The sequence below is a fragment of the Morus notabilis genome, unplaced genomic scaffold (assembly GCF_000414095.1).
Source record: "Morus notabilis unplaced genomic scaffold, ASM41409v2 Scaffold489, whole genome shotgun sequence".
NCBI classification, from domain to species: Eukaryota; Viridiplantae; Streptophyta; class Magnoliopsida; order Rosales; family Moraceae; genus Morus; species Morus notabilis.
In genome coordinates, this window is record NW_010357331.1 from 16,659 (window position 1) to 34,655 (window position 17,997).

Here is a 17,997-nt window from a genome sequence, read left to right on the forward strand (position 1 = left end):
ATCCCCGAAATATTCCAACACGCAATACACAATTATAATATTTGAGCCGCCGGTGGGTCTCCACACGGCTGGACACAGTAAATTTAGGTTTTTAAAATGAAAGACTAGTATGGAAATTAAAAACGTGGGAATATATAATGGAGATACATTTTCATTAATCTCTGAGGTGTATAAAATTAGCAGCTACCCACTTCATTTGCTCATCACCGAAAAAAAAAACAAAAAACAAAAAAACATAAAACATATGGCCATGGCACTTGTTCATCAATTTTGTTCTCTTCCTACTGATCCCAGCAGTAGTTTTAAGATCAAACCGCAAGTATCTGTGTCTAGCGTTCCAGTTTCAATTAATGTAATAAGATTGAGAAGAGGAATTGCCTCTTGTCCAGTACTTAAATGCATGGCTGATAATAGATCAGTTTCTGATCATGAAAGTAGTATTATAGCTCGACGATCGGCTAACTATCAACCTCCTATTTGGCACTTTGACTACGTCCAGTCACTTGAAAGCGAATATAACGTAAGCTCTCATGTATATTATTTTATCTTCTATTTTCGGTTTCCAGTATATACATCCATAAATATTTATTGCGAAATATTTGACATTGCAGGGAAAACCATATGCCGAACGGGTCGAGAATCTAAAGGAAGAGGTAATAAGGGCAATATTTAAGAAGCTGGAACATGACCATTTGACTCAACTCAAGCATATTGATTTACTACAGAGACTTGGATTGTCTTACCACTTTGAGGATGAAGTGAAGAGCATATTGAAAGGAATTTACACAAATACTTCCTACCATAAAACGTCGAACAACAACAGTTTATATGCCACAGCTCTAGAATTCAGACTCCTTCGCCAGCATGGCTACTTTGTGCCTCAAGGTACATAAATAATTTATACTGACAAATGTAAGGTGGTTTTTTTATTTATTTTTAGTTTTTTGCTACCAAAAAGGTATATACATTTTCTTATATTCTATTTTTTTCATATATATATATATATATATATTATAGGTTGATGGAATGAGGAAATAAAATCAAAAAGAAAAGAAAAGAAAAGCGTAGTTCAATGGCATTGTCCCATCTCATGCAAAATTATGAAGAACCAATATATATATATATATATATATATATGTATAGCTAATGTATAACTTTGAATGTTACAGAAGTTTTTACTTCTTTCAAAGATGAGACGGGGAAATTCATGGCATGCATGAGTGATGATCCCATAGGACTAGTATCTTTGTACGAAGCTTCATTCCTTATGGTAGAAGGTGAAAGTATTTTGGAGGAAGCAAGAGATTTTGCGACCAAGTGCCTCGAGGAATATATTATTAAGAAGGAAAACATTGATGAAAATAATGATCATATTTCATTATTAGTGAGTCATGCATTGGAGCTTCCATTACAGTGGCGAATGCTGAGGTTGGAGAGCAGGTGGTTTATTGATTTGTATGAGAGGATGGAAGACATGAATCCTTGTTTGCTTGAGCTTGCTAAGCTCGACTTCAACATTGTCCAATCTACTCACCAAGAGGATTTGAAGTATGCGTCCAGGTATAACATAGGACTTTAAGGAAAATAACATTATGACAATATATATATATATATATATAATTGATCGACTTTGTAAAGGCTTCCTTATTCCTTATTTCCTACTTGTTTGTGATCAATTATGTCTTGTGAAAATTATTAAGGTGGTGGAGAAACACTGGGCTAGGACAAAAGTTGGAGTTTGCAAGGGATAGGTTGATGGAGAATTTCTTATGGACAGTGGGAGTAGTATTTGAGCCTCAATTTGGATACTGTAGAAGAATGTCCACCAAAGTAAATGCCCTAATAACAGTAATTGATGACATTTATGATGTCTATGGTACACTTGATGAATTGGAGCTGTTCACAGATGTTGTTGACAGGTTGGTATAAGACCTTATATTATTTATTATATCACCCCTATCACGTAATTAATTATACACTCGATCCGTACATATGACAACATTTATGTTTCTTTTTGTTTTTGTATTTATTTTCAGATGGGACGTAAATGACATGGATCAACTACCAGACTACATGAAGATGTGTTTCCTTGCTTTGCACAATTCAATAAATGATATTGCGTTTACCGTGCTTAAAGAACAAGGGCTCTCCATTGTTAAATATCTTAAGAAAGTGGTACTACCTAATTGATATTTCTTTTTATACCTAGCTAGCTTGTTCTTGTGTATTTTAAGTTTAATTACCATAACCTAGTCAATTATATATGACTAATTCCATATATATATATATATATATATATATATATCCAATGTTATGTATTTCAGTGGGCAGATATCTGTAAATCTTATTTACAAGAAGCAAAGTGGTACTATAGTGGATACACACCAACCTTACAAGAGTACATTGAGAATGCATGGATTTCAATATCAGCGCCAGTTATTTTGGTCCATGCATATTTTTTTGTTACAAACCCAATAACCAAAGAGGGTTTGGCCTGCTTGGAAGAATATCCGAGCATAATCCGTCAGTCATCAATCCTTTTACGTCTTGCAGATGATCTTGGAACATCATCAGTAAGCAAAATACTGCCATAATTAAAATCTATTTTTTAACTTCAAATTCAAAATTCAAAATTGAATCAGAAGATGGAATTCTAAATTCTATTGTTTTCATTAATGTGATAATCTATTATTTTCCTTTTCTCATAATTAAGGATGAAATAAAAAGAGGTGATGTTCCGAAATCAATTCAATGCTACATGCATGAAGCTGGGGTTTCTGAGGATGAGGCTCGTCAACATATAAAGTGGTTAATAAGTGAAACATGGAAGCAAATGAATGCAGATAGAATTGCAGACTCTCCATTCTCAGAGACATTCACTGAAATTGCAACAAACCTTGCAAGGATGGCACAATGTATGTACCAACATGGAGATGGACATGGCATTCAAGACCGCGAAACAAAAGATCGTGTTTTGTCATTACTTGTGAACCCCATTTCTAATTGTTAAGAAGATGAATTTGTATGGGTTGAGTTACCCAGCTTCAGATTGTTAACATCATTGTTAGTTACCAATTCTTATTATTTTAGAATTGGTTCGGTGTCACAATCATAGAAATATTTCTAATTTGTAATTTAAATGTTTCAGAAGTTTTATAACATTGTATCCTTATTATAAATAGCAACAATAAAAAAACAATAATAATAATAATAATAATGTGGGGCTAGCTATTTTGCAACTTCTCATAAAATGATTTTCTAACTTCTCATAAATGTAAAGCGCATATATTACATCAGGAATCATTACTAGAGTCAAATTCGCATCAAAAGGAGGATTAATGTTGCTTCTCCATCAATCAACCTCTAATCCAGCCCAACAATTGCTTTTGAACCTCATGCATCTGCGAGAGAAGAACCCCCCAAACCAACATGTGCAACCTCACAGACATATATAGCCTAAACATTGAAGGTTTAAAACCACAAGCGTTTCAAATTCCCGATTTAAATATCGCTTAATCATTATTTTAATTTATTTAGCTAGATCTTTTGCAAGATACTATTAGTACTCTTGTTAGATATACGTACTCAATGGATGTTTATTTTCTGTATTCGTCTTTAATTTTAAATCATTATTCATAATTTTTATAGTATTTTTTTCTCATAAAAAATATACGTAAAACGAGAATAATCCTGAATGGTTCTGAATTTATGAACCAAACGTCCACTTAACTACCTACCGTGCGTCTCAATGAAACTATTAAAAAATTTATTTATTCAGGACCGTCCAATTTCAATCTAACGGTTACAGTTAAAGTGCGCTAAGAATGGAGTTAAAATTATGGTTATTGTTAGACTGGTACTCTTGTAGTACATTGTACGACGTGTTTAATATATATATATTTTTTATTTATGTTGTTTGTACTAGACACTAGAATGGTATTTCAATACGTACTATATATATTGCAAGGCTTAAAAACTTTCTAAGTACGATTCAGACTGTCTTGATTACGGTACATTTTTGTTTTGCTCCCAAAAAGTCTGGGTTTCAATCACCTCTCGGATATTTTGGGTTTTTCATCTTAAATTTTTACCCCTTTAATTGGCTAGCTCAATATTCTTATGTGCGTGTAGTTATATTTATAATTAGATTATATGAGACTCGGGGTATTTTACCTTTAAGGTGAGTTTAGGAAATTTTTGGATCCTCTTTCATATTCTTCTTGCGTTTTTTCTTTTATTTCCTTTCGAAAAAAACTATTTTTCATGGATTTTCTAACTAATGTGCTATTCTTTGTATGTAGGTTTCTCGTACTCAAGTCTGTTAATTAATGTTTACATTCTATAACTAGTTTGTTGATTCGAGTTAAAATGTGACTTTATGTGACAATTTTTAATGGTAACAGAAAAAGTTAAATGTGACTTTTTATAAGAACTTTTAACTGTAGTAAAATTGTAATAGAAAACTCAAATTAATAAAATAAACGAGACTATATAACTCCTTTCTATTTGCCCATTTGCGATCATCAATTCGATTTCGCAGCCACCAACAAATCAAAGTCCAATTCAATTAATTGATAGATACATGCATCCCAATTACATGAAGGAAGTATTTGACAAAACCATTATGTGTGTGTAATAACAAGTTATACCAATGGAAAAAAAAAAAAGGAAGGAAGGAATACAAAGGTATATAATATCCAAGAGAAAATTTTGCTGTAAAGTTAAAGAAATTTTTACATTGAAAAAATTAAAAACAACCATTTAATAGATAGAATATTTGAAATACATGAGCACGAATTTTGATTAATTTCCGGCTGGTTTTGCCTGCAATGCACCAAAGTTTTTCAGAAATTGACGATAAAAGTAACTTATATGTGGGCGTCGGCAAGGGTTGCTATATTTAAATAAGGAATACGTACAATGATCAAACCAAAGCATAGGGAAAGCTTTTTCTTCTTTATTTTTTCAACAATTTTAAGATTGTTGATAGGAACAAGGCAAGAAAAGAACAAATGAAATTTTCATAAAAAAATAAAATATTATTCCTGCGAATTGTGCCCTGGACAAGAGCATATTAATTAACGTTATTTTTTTTATTTTTTAAAAAAATAAAAATATTATTCCTCCAAACCAGATATATATCTCGCACGTCTTTTTTTGCAGTCAGCTAACCACCAACCAAAATTTACATTTTGCCAGCACGAATTTACATTTTGCCAGCACGCGGTTTTTCAACAAAATTATCTTCTCTCTGTTATTTATTTATTTGTAAATTAACAAATGGCCGGTTAAACCAAAGGTGTTGTACTATGGACGGTTTCTGTTCCTAATTTGAGGCTTTTTCTAAATTTCATCAATGACATTGACTATATAAATAGCTCGATCGATTAGGTTCCAGTAATACAGTGCATTCAAAGTGGAGAACAAAAATACATACATATATATATATATATATATATATTAATTTGGAGCTAAATTAAGAAATAGAAATCTGGATTTCAGTTCCAAAAATGGCTTCAAATCGATTTGTGATGGTTGCCATATTTGCAGTGATTGTCCTTCCTACGATTGCCATGGCAACTGAATACATCGTTGGAGATGGAAAAGGGTGGACCAACGACGGTAGTGTTGATTACGAAGCTTGGGCAAAAGGCAAAATGTTTAATGTTGGTGACCTATTAGGTACATATATTTCCAACTAATATATATATATATATATATATATATATATATCTCTACATATATATCATTCTGAAGTTCATCTTCACGTACGACAGTGGCGGAGCTATAACTTTTTTAAGGGAACATAGTTAAATCAAAATTTTAAAGTAAAAACATTGTCTTTCATTCTCTAATAAGTTCCCTAATCTAGTTGGCTTTTTGTTTATTCAAGTTTTTAATATTTTTTTGGTTTAAGGTTTTAAGTTTACCTCTGATGTTTTTCTTTTCTTTTGTTTGTTTTATTTGCAACGTAATTGTATAATTTCGTACAGTATTCAAGTACGACGCTGCTAAACACAATGTCGTTAAAGTCAACGGTACTGCCTTCAAGGACTGCGTTAACCCGCCTGGATCAGAGGTGTCGACTTCAGGAAACGACATTATAACGCTTAAAACGGCAGGAAACAAATGGTACCTTTGTGGTAAACCAAATCACTGCAATCAGGGCCAGAAGCTTAGCATTTCTGTCATGGACATGAGCGCACCTGAACCTTCCCCTAGTGCTGCTCATGGGATCATTTTCTCTGGATTATTCCAAGCGTTCACGGCAGTCTTTGCTCTTTTCATGGCATTTAATTAGTGTTTATTTGATTCAGTACTATGAAATAACTATTTTGTGTGGGGGTTTCTTATTATAGATGTTCCGTTAATAATGAGCGATCTGGTCTGGGGTTTGTTGCGTTTTTTATTCTATGTTTTTCATATATGTATATATATATATATCTCTACATATATATCATTCTGAAGTTCATCTTCACGTACGACAGTGGCGGAGCTATAACTTTTTTAAGGGAACATAGTTAAATCAAAATTTTAAAGTAAAAACATTGTCTTTCATTCTCTAATAAGTTCCCTAATCTAGTTGGCTTTTTGTTTATTCAAGTTTTTAATATTTTTTTGGTTTAAGGTTTTAAGTTTACCTCTGATGTTTTTCTTTTCTTTTGTTTGTTTTATTTGCAACGTAATTGTATAATTTCGTACAGTATTCAAGTACGACGCTGCTAAACACAATGTCGTTAAAGTCAACGGTACTGCCTTCAAGGACTGCGTTAACCCGCCTGGATCAGAGGTGTCGACTTCAGGAAACGACATTATAACGCTTAAAACGGCAGGAAACAAATGGTACCTTTGTGGTAAACCAAATCACTGCAATCAGGGCCAGAAGCTTAGCATTTCTGTCATGGACATGAGCGCACCTGAACCTTCCCCTAGTGCTGCTCATGGGATCATTTTCTCTGGATTATTCCAAGCGTTCACGGCAGTCTTTGCTCTTTTCATGGCATTTAATTAGTGTTTATTTGATTCAGTACTATGAAATAACTATTTTGTGTGGGGGTTTCTTATTATAGATGTTCCGTTAATAATGAGCGATCTGGTCTGGGGTTTGTTGCGTTTTTTATTCTATGTTTTTCCATTTGACCATCAGCAGAGTTTTTGTTTTTATATTAATTTTCTCTTTCTTATGATGATGAATGATTAAATACTACGAAATCCAGTTGAAGAATATGGAATAACAAACATTAATGAGTGTGTCCCCTCATTATAATTTTGACGACACATCTAAATTCAAGAATTTGACCACATATAATATGAGATATTTGTCTAATATTGGGGTAGCCAATGAGACATAAATTCGGAACAGCAAATCAGCACTCATTGAAGAGTGGAATCTATATTTACATGTATTTAAAGCTAAAACTATATTAGAGGGCACCGAAGATGAGAAGTGAGAATATTTGAAGTAGATATTCCAAGTAAAACTGCCAGTAAAGCTTGGACAGTGGTGCTTGGCCTTTCACCAATTTGTGGCCTTTCTCGGTATAAATGCTTCAGACTAACAAGTTGATCTGCCAAAATAACAAGTAGATATTCCTCTATATATATATATACCTAGAGCTTACAAACAGTTTTACAACATATAATAACACTGGTTGTACATACACAATCTACCTTAACAACATTCACATCATTTGGTTGGGCTTTTCATTTAAAGTTTTCAACTGGCTCAAAATTATCCTACCAATAAGAAACTTGCACACAATTCAGAATTTACAATAACCAGCAAAAAACGAAGACAAAAGAAACTAATCCCAAAGACAAGTCATGTAGCATATTATTAACAACCACGCAAAAAGGAACTAAACACGAAGCAAAGCCAGAGTTGATGCCTGCTACATACAAGAATACTGAAACCACACAGAATTAATTAGAGGAAACTGCAAAGATCACCTCATAAGAAACGCAACTAATTTGGTCACTAATAAAGCCAGAGGTGTTTATTTTATTCGATCAATATTTCATCAACCGCCTCTTTCATGACTGATTTCTTCAGAAAAACACTTTGATCAAACAAGAGACACGAAAACATCTTTGGCTAGGATCAAAAGGAACAATCTCAGATAGATCACGACCAAATTTCGGGTGATCTCATGGTGAACATAATCAGCCAGAATCTCTTCCATCCCTTCATTTATGTGCCAGAACAAAGCCAAATTTGGTAGGAGAGTGAAAGAGATCACCTTCTTCGCCGTGCCGAATCGCTTCCCCTTCGCCTCAATCTCCCTCGGCACCGCCGATCCAACCGTAGTAGTACTGAATCCTCTCAATCCAAAGGTGTTGAAAGCTAGGGTTTGGGGGTGGTGCCTGTGGAGCGAAAGCGCCACCGTAGAGAAGCCTTCCCTGTCGTTCTTTCCCGCGCCTCGGAGACTTGAGATCTGGTTGAGAATCAGTGGGTGGTGGGCCCAGGGCTGAGAGGAAGAATTAATATTATTAATAATATCCCAATGGATTGATATTGCAGTGTCTCTTTAATATTACCTTTGTTATCACGCCAGCTTCAGGACTAACAACATCAATTGTCACCTAACGATACACACAAGGCAGGCAACTCAGCTTCTGAAATAAACATACTCAGTGCTTCAAACGACGAAATTGCAACATATGAGTTCCAACAGACAGATTACCTTATCAGTTTCGATTTGAGTAATGGGCTCATCAACCTCAACTCTGTCACCAGGTTCTGTTTGTGATATGGCATAAGAATTAGAAGACACTCAATACATGTACTACATGTACATGTACACAGTTTAAAATACAAAGTAGCAAAAGACAACTTTTAGTGCACTGAGGATAACAAGCATCCACTAGTGACATACTCTTTAAGAATGTTGCTAAAGTTCCATCAGTTATCGATTCACCCGTGAAAGGGACAACAGCTTCAACCACATCTCCTGCACAATTCAAAAACTAACTTTTAAGAGCAGTCCCATATACAAATCACATGTACAGCCGAAAACACAAAAGCCCAAGAATGGGCAATACCATTATCTGAAGAAAATGATCTGTTGCTCATCCTGATAAAATATTCTGTTTGAGATATTGTATTAACTTCCCTGCACCCAACCGCCAAAAGCAAAATCAACAAAAGAGAGAAGACAAAAATGGAAGAAAGAAATCGATAATCCTTCGTTCAAACGAATAAGGATATAAAAAGAGGAAATTCAATATGCTAGTACAAATTTGTTGAAAAGTGCGAGAAAGCTCTGTGACCTGCTTGCTTTTGGATAAACATGGCCGCCTGCAATAAAAGAATAAAATGAAATTAGGGGAAAAAAGAGGGAAAAATGTGCAAAGAAAAGCGCCTGGGAAATCATTAACGTCATTAGTAATGTCCCCTGATTACCTAAAAATGTGTGGTAGCTAGAGCTTTGGACACAAGCAATCTCTTTGCAAATCAATGAAGCCTGCAAATTTAAAAGCAATTCGGATGTTCAAAAGTAGAGCCCAAACGACAAATTTTTATTATACTTTCCCCAACACCACAACGAAGAGGGGCAATATGTGTCATTTTTTTTACTTTACATTGTTTATAAATTCTATCACTTTCACTGGCACATATATAAAAACCCAATCAAAAACCCATATTGGCATATTGCAACTTCCAACCAAGTACCAACAAAACAGAAGAGCAACAAAGTCCCAAGTCGTAATACCTCTTTACGAGCAGTGTCGTAAGAGCATGACCCGGACACTGTAGGCCTAGCCCTCCAGGCTTGTCCCAGCACCTGAGACTGTTGCTTAAGAATTGCAAAGAGATTATCAAACTTAAGCAACCATAATAACCTTTTTTTTTTTTACAAGAAAATTAACCCAAAATCATTACTTGATACATAAAGGCAAATGATTATATAACTTCAGAACTAGCACAATACAAGAAATTTGGCCAATAATTCACGTTAGGTCAAAACAACATGAAGCAATTTTGCCGTACCGAAGCAACTCTACGGCGCACAAGTCCCCAAATCATCTCGCTTCAATCCTACGAATGAAAAAAAATATAAAAAAAAATAAAAAATAAATGATCTAAATGACAAGTTTTGAAGTGAAAACGTCAGCGGCCAAGTTCAAAATTTTTCCCTTCCTAAACAATTTCCCAAACTTTCTCAGCAACCAAACGGGGAAAGGAACAAATGCGAGAGGAAAAGATCCAAACTTCTGGAATAAAATATCGGAAAAAGGAAAAAGAAAAATCCAAAATCACAGATCTTTCCCTTAGATAATTTATACAAATCAAACCTCGATTGAAAAGAAAGAGAAATCGGAGATTTGACCTGACGGGAGGAAATGGATCGGAACGTCGTATGGGTGAGCAGAGACTACAGGGTGCACGCCGACCATCAAATGTGCGCGAATTTGGTTTTATTTTTTCTTTTATATAATTTAGACATACTATTTCTATTATCTTTTAAGATTATTTAAGAAAAAAAAGTTAAATATGATTCTTTTCAAAGAACTTAAATTTTAAATTCGAATAATAAACATGACCTTATTCTAGTCTTATTTCAAGGTCATCCGAGAGAGTTTAGGGTTTAAAGATTTTTATTTTCTCCAAGTTTATCTTATTATTTTCCTTCACCCTACGATGGATAATTATAGTGAAATTTCTTCCTCCTCACAATGAATGTAGCTCTTGCATTGAGAGTGAACTATTATAAACTTTTTGTGTTCTTGTCTTTTATTGCTTTCTCTTCTATTTTGATACAAAAATTCACGCAAACCAAATTTTCACTATCAACAGAGTACAAGGATAACTCAGCCATGGTGCCACGTCATCAACATTAAGTAATAACGGCAAGAAGTTTCAAGAAGATTTAAGAATGTTCAAGGGGATGAGATTTCAGGCTATGCCTAGAGATAAAAGGCTTCGTTCAATCCTTATGAAGTTGAGGCTTCGTAAGACCATGTCTAAGGAGTGGAGGCTTTAATAAGTGTTCAAAAAGATGAGGCTTTGAGACTATTACGAAGTCGAGGCTATTGGAAGATATAGAATCTGTGAAATTTGCTCAAGAAGACTAGATTTGTATTTTAAATATGAAAATAAATATGGAAACCGCACTAATTGATTGTAATCTCTATCTTTTGAGAAACCATATCAAAAGATGAGAAAAATATCTCAAATTTAAACAAGGAAGGTTTATGGGCGGTGACATAAGCTATAAATAGGGGATTATAGATTAAAAATTACCTGAGGTCTCACACTGAGGAGAAAACGTGTAATCTCTTCTCAAATTAGTGAAATTCTCTCATCCTCATAGTGGATGTAACTCTCTAATCGGGGGTGAACCACTATAAATCTTCATGTGTTTTATTTTTACTGCATTTAACTTCGTTCTTCTGTATTTATACTGCTGCAAATCACATTAATTTATCTCAAAATTCGTTAATTCTTTGTTGACGAACTTTCACCGTCAACAGTTGACGACTCCGTTGGGGACCGAACCTAGAATATTTGGTTTAATTGAAGAATTCTATGAGAAAAAGCAAGGTTGCCATGGGTCCGAGAAAAACAAGAAGTACGGTTCCAAATAAAGGAAACTAGAACGAGCTGAGGTCGATAACGCAGAAAATTAAGGACAACAAGTTGGAGGACAGATGGAGTCATCCAAACCAAAAAAACCCACCTACGGTAAGGAATGAAGAAGTCCAGGCCTTAGATGCACCTCCACCTAATCTGACCAGAATTCAAGAGTAGTTGGACTCCTTGACTGATTTGGTCAAACAATTAGGGTATTCTTTATGGCTTTAATTCTTGGTCTTAGTGAAGAGAAAAAAACCGGGCCACCTCACAAAGGTGTAGGCATTTTTTTCTAACTAGGGGTAGAACATGAATTTTGTTTAATTCAATTAATGGGATAAATATTTAATTTATTTGAATATTTATTTAGAAGATAAGATTAGAAATTTAAATTGATTGTATTTATCTTTTGAGATAAATATCATATCAATTTGAATTTCAAAAGATATGGATAAATTAATTATCTAGATAATCTTATTTAAATAAATATTTTAAATTAAATGTGGAGATTATCCTATTTGATTTTGAATTGAAATAAAATCTTATCCTTGATGCTTATCTGGTGGCTCCATTCTCAAGAATAAGGTAAAAAAGATTTTCTCCTAATTTGATTTTATTTTGGATAACTATTACATAATTGTTTAATTCAAATAAAGTTGTCATAATTTTATTTTGAATTTAAACTGAATTTATAGAACACTATCCATGGAGATAAAATCATAAGATAAATGGAGACTAAAATTTGAAACAAATTTTTGGATATCCTATCATAAAGTGGACGATTTTTCTAAGCAAAAAACAAGGAGAAAAAATCACCAAAAATAAGGTGGAAATATAGAGAAAAATCTATTTCAGAATCCTGTTCGAATTAGAAATCCACCTAGTGTACTCACTATAAATAGGATCTTTGGGACTCCTATTTTTCTTTGACCACAGACTCTCAGGTGAGTGACTTTGTTATTATAACTCTCACTAATAATAACGAATTCTTAGAGTTCTAGGTTGTTGGAAGTAGACAAGCCGCGTGAATACCAGTTGAGAAACGGAGTGCCCACACACTCCACCGTCCGAGAATTGGAGAATAGTAAAGAAACTGAGTGCCCACACATCCTCTTACATTTCGTGAGTCCTCCTCTCAAGGTATTTAGATAGTTGAATAATTTATTATATACGGCAACACGAGTTAGTACGATCCCTTTATAAAATTTTTAAAATTCTGCTGCGCACATTTTCTATTTTTCCTATAAGTGGTATTAGAGCCAACTCGTGATTATGTCATGAATATAAATTAAACGATCTATTTTCTCATTATTGTATAGATTTAATATTTAGAAAGTGGCATTCTAGGTTTCCTTTTATCATGAATTATGCATGATGTATGTGGTTATTTTAATTTTGTTGTTATTATAAGCATGCTCAATTTTGCCGTTTATGGTTCCTTAAAATTTAAAAAAATTGTATCTAGGAATTTTCTTTATGTAACCATGGAAGTGGTTTATCGTCACCGTAATTTTCCATGGATTTTATTTCCTTGAATATTTAGAATTTGTGTACATAAAAAACGGTATAAGAATTCTATGTAATCATTCGTGGAGGAGATGAACAAACCGCGCTCTCGCCCCGCACCCCGAGTGCCTGCCCGTGCGCCCCGTGTTGGTTAACCTCTCTAACCTCTCTAATTACATCTTAATCCTTGAGTATTATTGATTCATAAAATAAATTCAGGAATCAGAGCTCATACTGGTCCAAGTACCGAATCAACTCTCATGAGAATTATTTATCTACTTCTTTCTCAAGAAGGAATGGATTTCATCTCGTATAATAGCATTTCCAGCTACCCACTTCATCATGTCTCTAAGATACAAGGTGTGAGATTTAGCAATCTTTAAAATCCATACCGAGTATGTTAAAAGACACAAATCCATGTATAGAAGTCTGCTAAGAACTCATGATTAAGATTGTTCTATATATGACCATCTGTAGACTCAATTAGAATTTCTATACTTAACATAAATTATCATAAATTCATATTGTGCATGTGTCTTTGTTCTGCATATTCTCATTATGCATAATACACTCATTCAGTATCTCGTCATATTAACAGTGCGGATAATACCGTTTCATGCTAAATAGGAATGACATGTATTAGTAATGTTTTAATTAAAGATTTTAAACTTTAATTAAATTCATTATGAACATTGTGTTGATTATTATCCTTAAATATTATCCTCTCGCATATAACACTTATATACAATATTTAAGGTCACATAAATAATAATGAAATTTTTAATGATATTCATAAAATATTCAACAATATATGCACATAAAATAATGAATAATCTCATTTTATTAAATTAATAATAAATATCTCATTACATCTCATGCTTTTTGGACACCATTTCCAACACCTCACATGGCCACCCCGCGCCCTGCGCGCCCTCCCGTGCCCCGTACGCCCGTACGCCAACACCACACGCCTAGCAAGCATTTTCTTTTTCAAAATTTAAATTTTTATGAAATTTTCTGGGGTAAGAAATAATTGGTGGACATACATGAAGATGTATACACAAAGATGGAGCAAAATTCAAGACCCAAAGAATGCTTTGGATGAAATTTTATAATCTTTATTTTGTTTTCTTCTTTCTAGGATGGGACCATGGCTTGGTTATTTAATTTTTCGTCATTTATTTATTCTATGTTATGTCATGGATTGATGAATATGTTTGATGGATGTTTTGATGCATATTTGAAAACATGTCATATAGGATAGAAGAGTGCCACTCATACTATATTAATCATACATGTGTCATAAAAAAAACTTATCATTTTTAAAATATTGAGTGGGAGAGAGTTTTTAAACAAAACTCACGGCCTCCATTGTTGATCCATTTGTGAAAGCATGGTAACGCCTCGTGTCAGTTCCACCCTGACCACACCCCTTGGTTGGTGTTTACTGTTGCCGGTATACTAGGTTGGATCTCCTATGCGGAAAACGTGTTTAAGCATGTTCTATTTGGGACCATCATTCGATGGCTTACATAGCGCATAGATCGGACTTCGTAAATAATGGTTATACATGCAAGATTGATTTAATTATTAACCTTCCTTAGAAGCTCTGTTAATTAAATTAGTGGCCAAATAAGCGGTTATTAATATATGTCTTAACCTTAGAGGATTTAAGGCAACATAGATTAATTGGACGTGGTCCATGTTTTTGGCTATTCGTTTCATGATCACCCCTTGGTGGCTTGGAGTGATAGATGCCGAAGATTACCGTTGCAATGCTAATTTTTTAAGTTTTTTTATTGGAACATATTTGTATGTTTTATTTGCTAAAAATCTTTTATATTGCTACTACTCTAGGAGATAAAGATAAGACTCCTTCTAAGAGTCTAACTACTACTGCATAAATAGGAGATTAAAGGAAAATTGATGACACAATTTTGATTCCTATTTTCTCTAAAGTGGCCGGCTTTCACAAGAGTTGTGAGAGGAAAATTTTCTCCAAAAATTCCACATTGTGCATATGTTGGTGTTTGCGGAAACTTTGAGTGTTTTTGCTAAGCCATTTTATTTCAGTTGTGTCCACACATAAGTCTTCATGGATTCAAGGAATTGACGAGGAAGTCTCGGGTTTTCTAAACTAGCACTGGAGCAAGGATTGTTCAAGGTCAAAAACTTTGAAGTTATCGTCCTAAGCCGGGAAGATATTTTAATGTATTTCATTATTTATTTAACTGATTAATAATATATTAGAGGTTATTCATTACATCACTATATGTCCTAATCTAATTTACATGTTAAAGTAAATATAAGCAAATACGGCTCACTGACTACTTGATGTTAAACTGTTAGAACGTTACATGTAATGGTCTTTTTTATGCGAGAAGACAAAGCTCTAAAGTAAGTAGTCTAAATCTATAGTTCGTAGTCTATGAGGTTAGAGTAAGCATCCAACTCATGTTAAGGCTGTTATGTTGTTTAAAGCCAATTGGGAGACGGTTTGTCTTGACTGTCTGGAGCAAGTAGACTCCCACGTAGAGGCATAGATATGTTGCCTAGTTGTGGTGAAGTATTGGACTTAGACTAAAGTGTAATTAATCTATATAGTACACTTAAGTGGATTAATTCACTTTTGGCGTTCATTATGCAATAACCTTAATCCTGAATATGTGAATGGCTTCATGTGTATAACTTGTGTTCTTTGATGTTCCAAAGGCTAAGGTGTCTCGAAGTAGCAAGCTAATAGACCGGTTCGTTGGGTACATGGCTTATATTCGATGGAGGGTTTACTTATAGATATGGAATCAGAGCTCTTATGAAGAGTAAAGGTTATCCTCTTAACGACATTATACTAGAATGAGAAAATGGACAAGGTCTTGGATCATTTGCTCAGCAAATGATTTATTATTCATATGTTGAATAATTATTTTCTTATCGGATGTATAATGGATCTTTAGGATAGCGTGATCAAGAGGTTGAACAGACTTTGACCTAGGTTGGTCATGGATATCATATGAGGATGTTGCATATATGACAAGGTCATTGGACAATGGCTATTTACTGGCTTACATAATGCGGTATATAATTGGGAGTACAGTTTCAAGTTTATAGTGGCATGACTCTGAAACTAATAATTATGTAATTGTATTATTTGGCATAGAATAATAGTTACATAGATTATTGGAGCCCGTATTATATATGTCCAATCGGTCCCTTTATTAGCTCTGCATAATTTCTTAACGGATGGTAATTGATTGGGGTATTCTTTATGGCTTTAATTCTTGGTCTTAGTGAAGAGAAAAAAACCCGTCCAATCGGTCCCTTTATTAGCTCTGCATAATTTCTTAACGGATGGTAATTGATTGAGGTATTCTTTATGGCTTTAATTCTTGGTCTTAGTGAAGAGAAAAAAACCGAATCACCCGACAAAGGTGTAGGCATTTTTTTCTAACTAGGGGTAGAACAGGAATTTTGTTTAATTCAATTAATGGGATAAATATTTAGTTTGTATGAATATTTATTTAGAAGATAAGGTTAGAAATTTAAATTGATTGTATTTTGAGATAAATATGAGATCCATTTGAATTCAAAAGATATGGATAAATTAATTATCTAGATAATCTTATTTAAATAAATATTTTAAATTAAATGTGAAGATTATCCTATTCGAATTTGAATTGAAATAAAATCTTGTCATTGATGCTTATATGGTGGCGACATTCTCAAGAACAAGGTGGAAAAGATTTTCTCCTAATTTGATTTTCTTTTGGATAACTATTACATAATTATTTAACTCAAATAAAGTTGTCATGATTTTATTTTGAATTTAAACTGGATTTATGGAACACTATCCATGGAGATAAAATCATAAGATAAATGGAGACTATTGAAACAAATTTTTGGATATCCTATTCTAAAGTGGACGATTTTTCTAAGCAAAAAACAAGGAGAAAAATTGCCAAAAATAAGGTGGAAGGATAGAGAAAAATCTTTTTCAGAATCCTATTCAAATTAGAATTCCACGCGGTGTACTCACTATAAATAGGATCCTTGGGACTCCTATTTTTCTTTGACCACAAACTCTCAGGTGAGCGAATTTGTTATTATACTCTCAATAATAATAACGAATTCTTAGAGTTCTAGGTGGTTGGAAGGAGACAAGCCGCGTGAATACCAGTTGAGAAACTGAGTGCCCACACACTCCACCGTCTCGGAATTGGAGAATATTAAAGAAGGCTAGCTGGTTGAAGCTTTCTCAGTCACATCCTCCTACGTTTCTGGAGTCCTCCTCTCAAGGTATTTAAATAGTTTGGCAACATGAGTTAGTACGATCCCTTTAGAAAATTTTTAAAATTTCGCTGCACATTTTTTCTATTTTTCCCACATAACCCTTGCTTCAATATTCTTAGAACCTTATAGAGGTGACCCCTGCTTCATGATTCAAAGAACCTTAAGGTGACCCTTGCTTCAAGATTCAAAGAACCTTACGAGGTAAAAAGTTAAAGGTGACCCTTGCTTTGACACTCTAGGAACTTAAAGAGGTGACCCTTGTTTCAACATTCTGGAAATCTTATAGAAGTGACCCTTGCGTCAGCATTCAAAGAATCTTAGAGGTTACTTTTTAATGTCGATCCCTCTAGGAAGGTGGGATTACTAAACTTGGAAATTTTCAAAGTCAAAAATTCCAAGGGGTATTAAAAGGCCACTAGAGCCTCCAATGAAAGAGAGGAAATAATACCAAAAGCAGAGGGAAAAATAAACGACAAAGCTTTCAACAATTTGAAAAAAATTCAAAAAATAAAAATAAAAGAGCATACAGTCACAAGTAAAGAATATAACGATAGAAGAAATTCTGTGGATCTCAAATTCCTTACAAAGTTGGAAGTCCTCGACGGCCTCAACACCAATTCTTTTGCATC

The 17,997-nt window shown here is 33.8% G+C and overlaps 4 protein-coding genes across 5 annotated transcripts; 3 read left to right on the forward strand and 1 right to left on the reverse strand.

Moving 5' to 3' along the window:
* Positions 1–215: 215 nt before the first annotated feature.
* On the forward strand, positions 216–3,191 carry LOC21397845 (terpene synthase 10). The gene is made up of 7 exons (XM_010089716.2): positions 216–520; positions 612–885; positions 1,170–1,560; positions 1,701–1,919; positions 2,037–2,175; positions 2,325–2,573; positions 2,714–3,191. Exons 1-7 carry the CDS (start codon positions 245–247, stop codon positions 3,008–3,010), a joined length of 1,845 nt encoding a protein of 614 aa, XP_010088018.1. The 5' UTR covers positions 216–244; the 3' UTR covers positions 3,011–3,191.
* Positions 3,192–5,423: 2,232 nt separating this feature from the next.
* On the forward strand, positions 5,424–6,387 carry LOC21412006 (basic blue protein). Its single transcript, XM_024169025.1, has 2 exons — positions 5,424–5,682; positions 5,994–6,387. Exons 1-2 carry the CDS (start codon positions 5,511–5,513, stop codon positions 6,299–6,301), a joined length of 480 nt encoding a protein of 159 aa, XP_024024793.1. The 5' UTR covers positions 5,424–5,510; the 3' UTR covers positions 6,302–6,387.
* Positions 6,374–7,012, forward strand: LOC112092516 (stellacyanin-like). Its single transcript, XM_024168944.1, has 2 exons — positions 6,374–6,392; positions 6,705–7,012. Exons 1-2 carry the CDS (start codon positions 6,374–6,376, stop codon positions 7,010–7,012), a joined length of 327 nt encoding a protein of 108 aa, XP_024024712.1.
* A 794-nt stretch (positions 7,013–7,806) lies between these two features.
* Positions 7,807–10,440, reverse strand: LOC21397846. 2 transcript variants are annotated; one of them, XM_024168895.1, is made up of 10 exons: positions 10,332–10,440; positions 9,992–10,039; positions 9,714–9,797; positions 9,404–9,464; positions 9,271–9,298; positions 9,043–9,113; positions 8,877–8,951; positions 8,685–8,740; positions 8,539–8,583; positions 7,807–8,468 (listed from the first exon to the last, which is right to left on the reverse strand). In XM_024168895.1, the coding sequence occupies exons 2-10, from the start codon at positions 10,025–10,027 to the stop codon at positions 8,067–8,069; spliced, it is 858 nt and encodes a 285-aa protein (XP_024024663.1). In that variant the 5' UTR covers positions 10,028–10,039; positions 10,332–10,440; the 3' UTR covers positions 7,807–8,066. The 2 variants fall into 2 exon arrangements, with proteins under 2 accessions (XP_024024663.1, XP_024024670.1); XM_024168902.1 differs by having other exon boundaries at positions 9,714–9,791; positions 10,332–10,435.
* Between the last annotated feature and the right edge of the window lie 7,557 nt (positions 10,441–17,997).

What these genes read in the sequence shown, in the direction of transcription:
- LOC21397845 (XM_010089716.2), top strand. Translation starts at nt 245, where the DNA reads ATGGCCATGGCACTTGTTCATCAATTTTGTTCTCTTCCTACTGATCCC. An exon ending in CACTTGAAAGCGAATATAAC is followed by an intron (nt 521 to 611) that starts GTAAGCTCTCAT and finishes TTGACATTGCAG; the next exon opens with GGAAAACCATATGCCGAACG. An exon ending in GATTTGAAGTATGCGTCCAG is followed by an intron (nt 1,561 to 1,700) that starts GTATAACATAGG and finishes AAAATTATTAAG; the next exon opens with GTGGTGGAGAAACACTGGGC.
- LOC21397846 (XM_024168895.1), bottom strand. Translation starts at nt 10,027, where the DNA reads ATGATTTGGGGACTTGTGCGCCGTAGAGTTGCTTCG. An exon ending in ACGACACTGCTCGTAAAGAG is followed by an intron (nt 9,465 to 9,713) that starts GTATTACGACTT and finishes TTAAATTTGCAG; the next exon opens with GCTTCATTGATTTGCAAAGA. An exon ending in TTTAGCAACATTCTTAAAGA is followed by an intron (nt 8,741 to 8,876) that starts GTATGTCACTAG and finishes TATCACAAACAG; the next exon opens with AACCTGGTGACAGAGTTGAG.
- LOC21412006 (XM_024169025.1), top strand. Translation starts at nt 5,511, where the DNA reads ATGGCTTCAAATCGATTTGTGATGGTTGCCATATTTGCAGTGATTGTC. An exon ending in TAATGTTGGTGACCTATTAG is followed by an intron (nt 5,683 to 5,993) that starts GTACATATATTT and finishes AATTTCGTACAG; the next exon opens with TATTCAAGTACGACGCTGCT.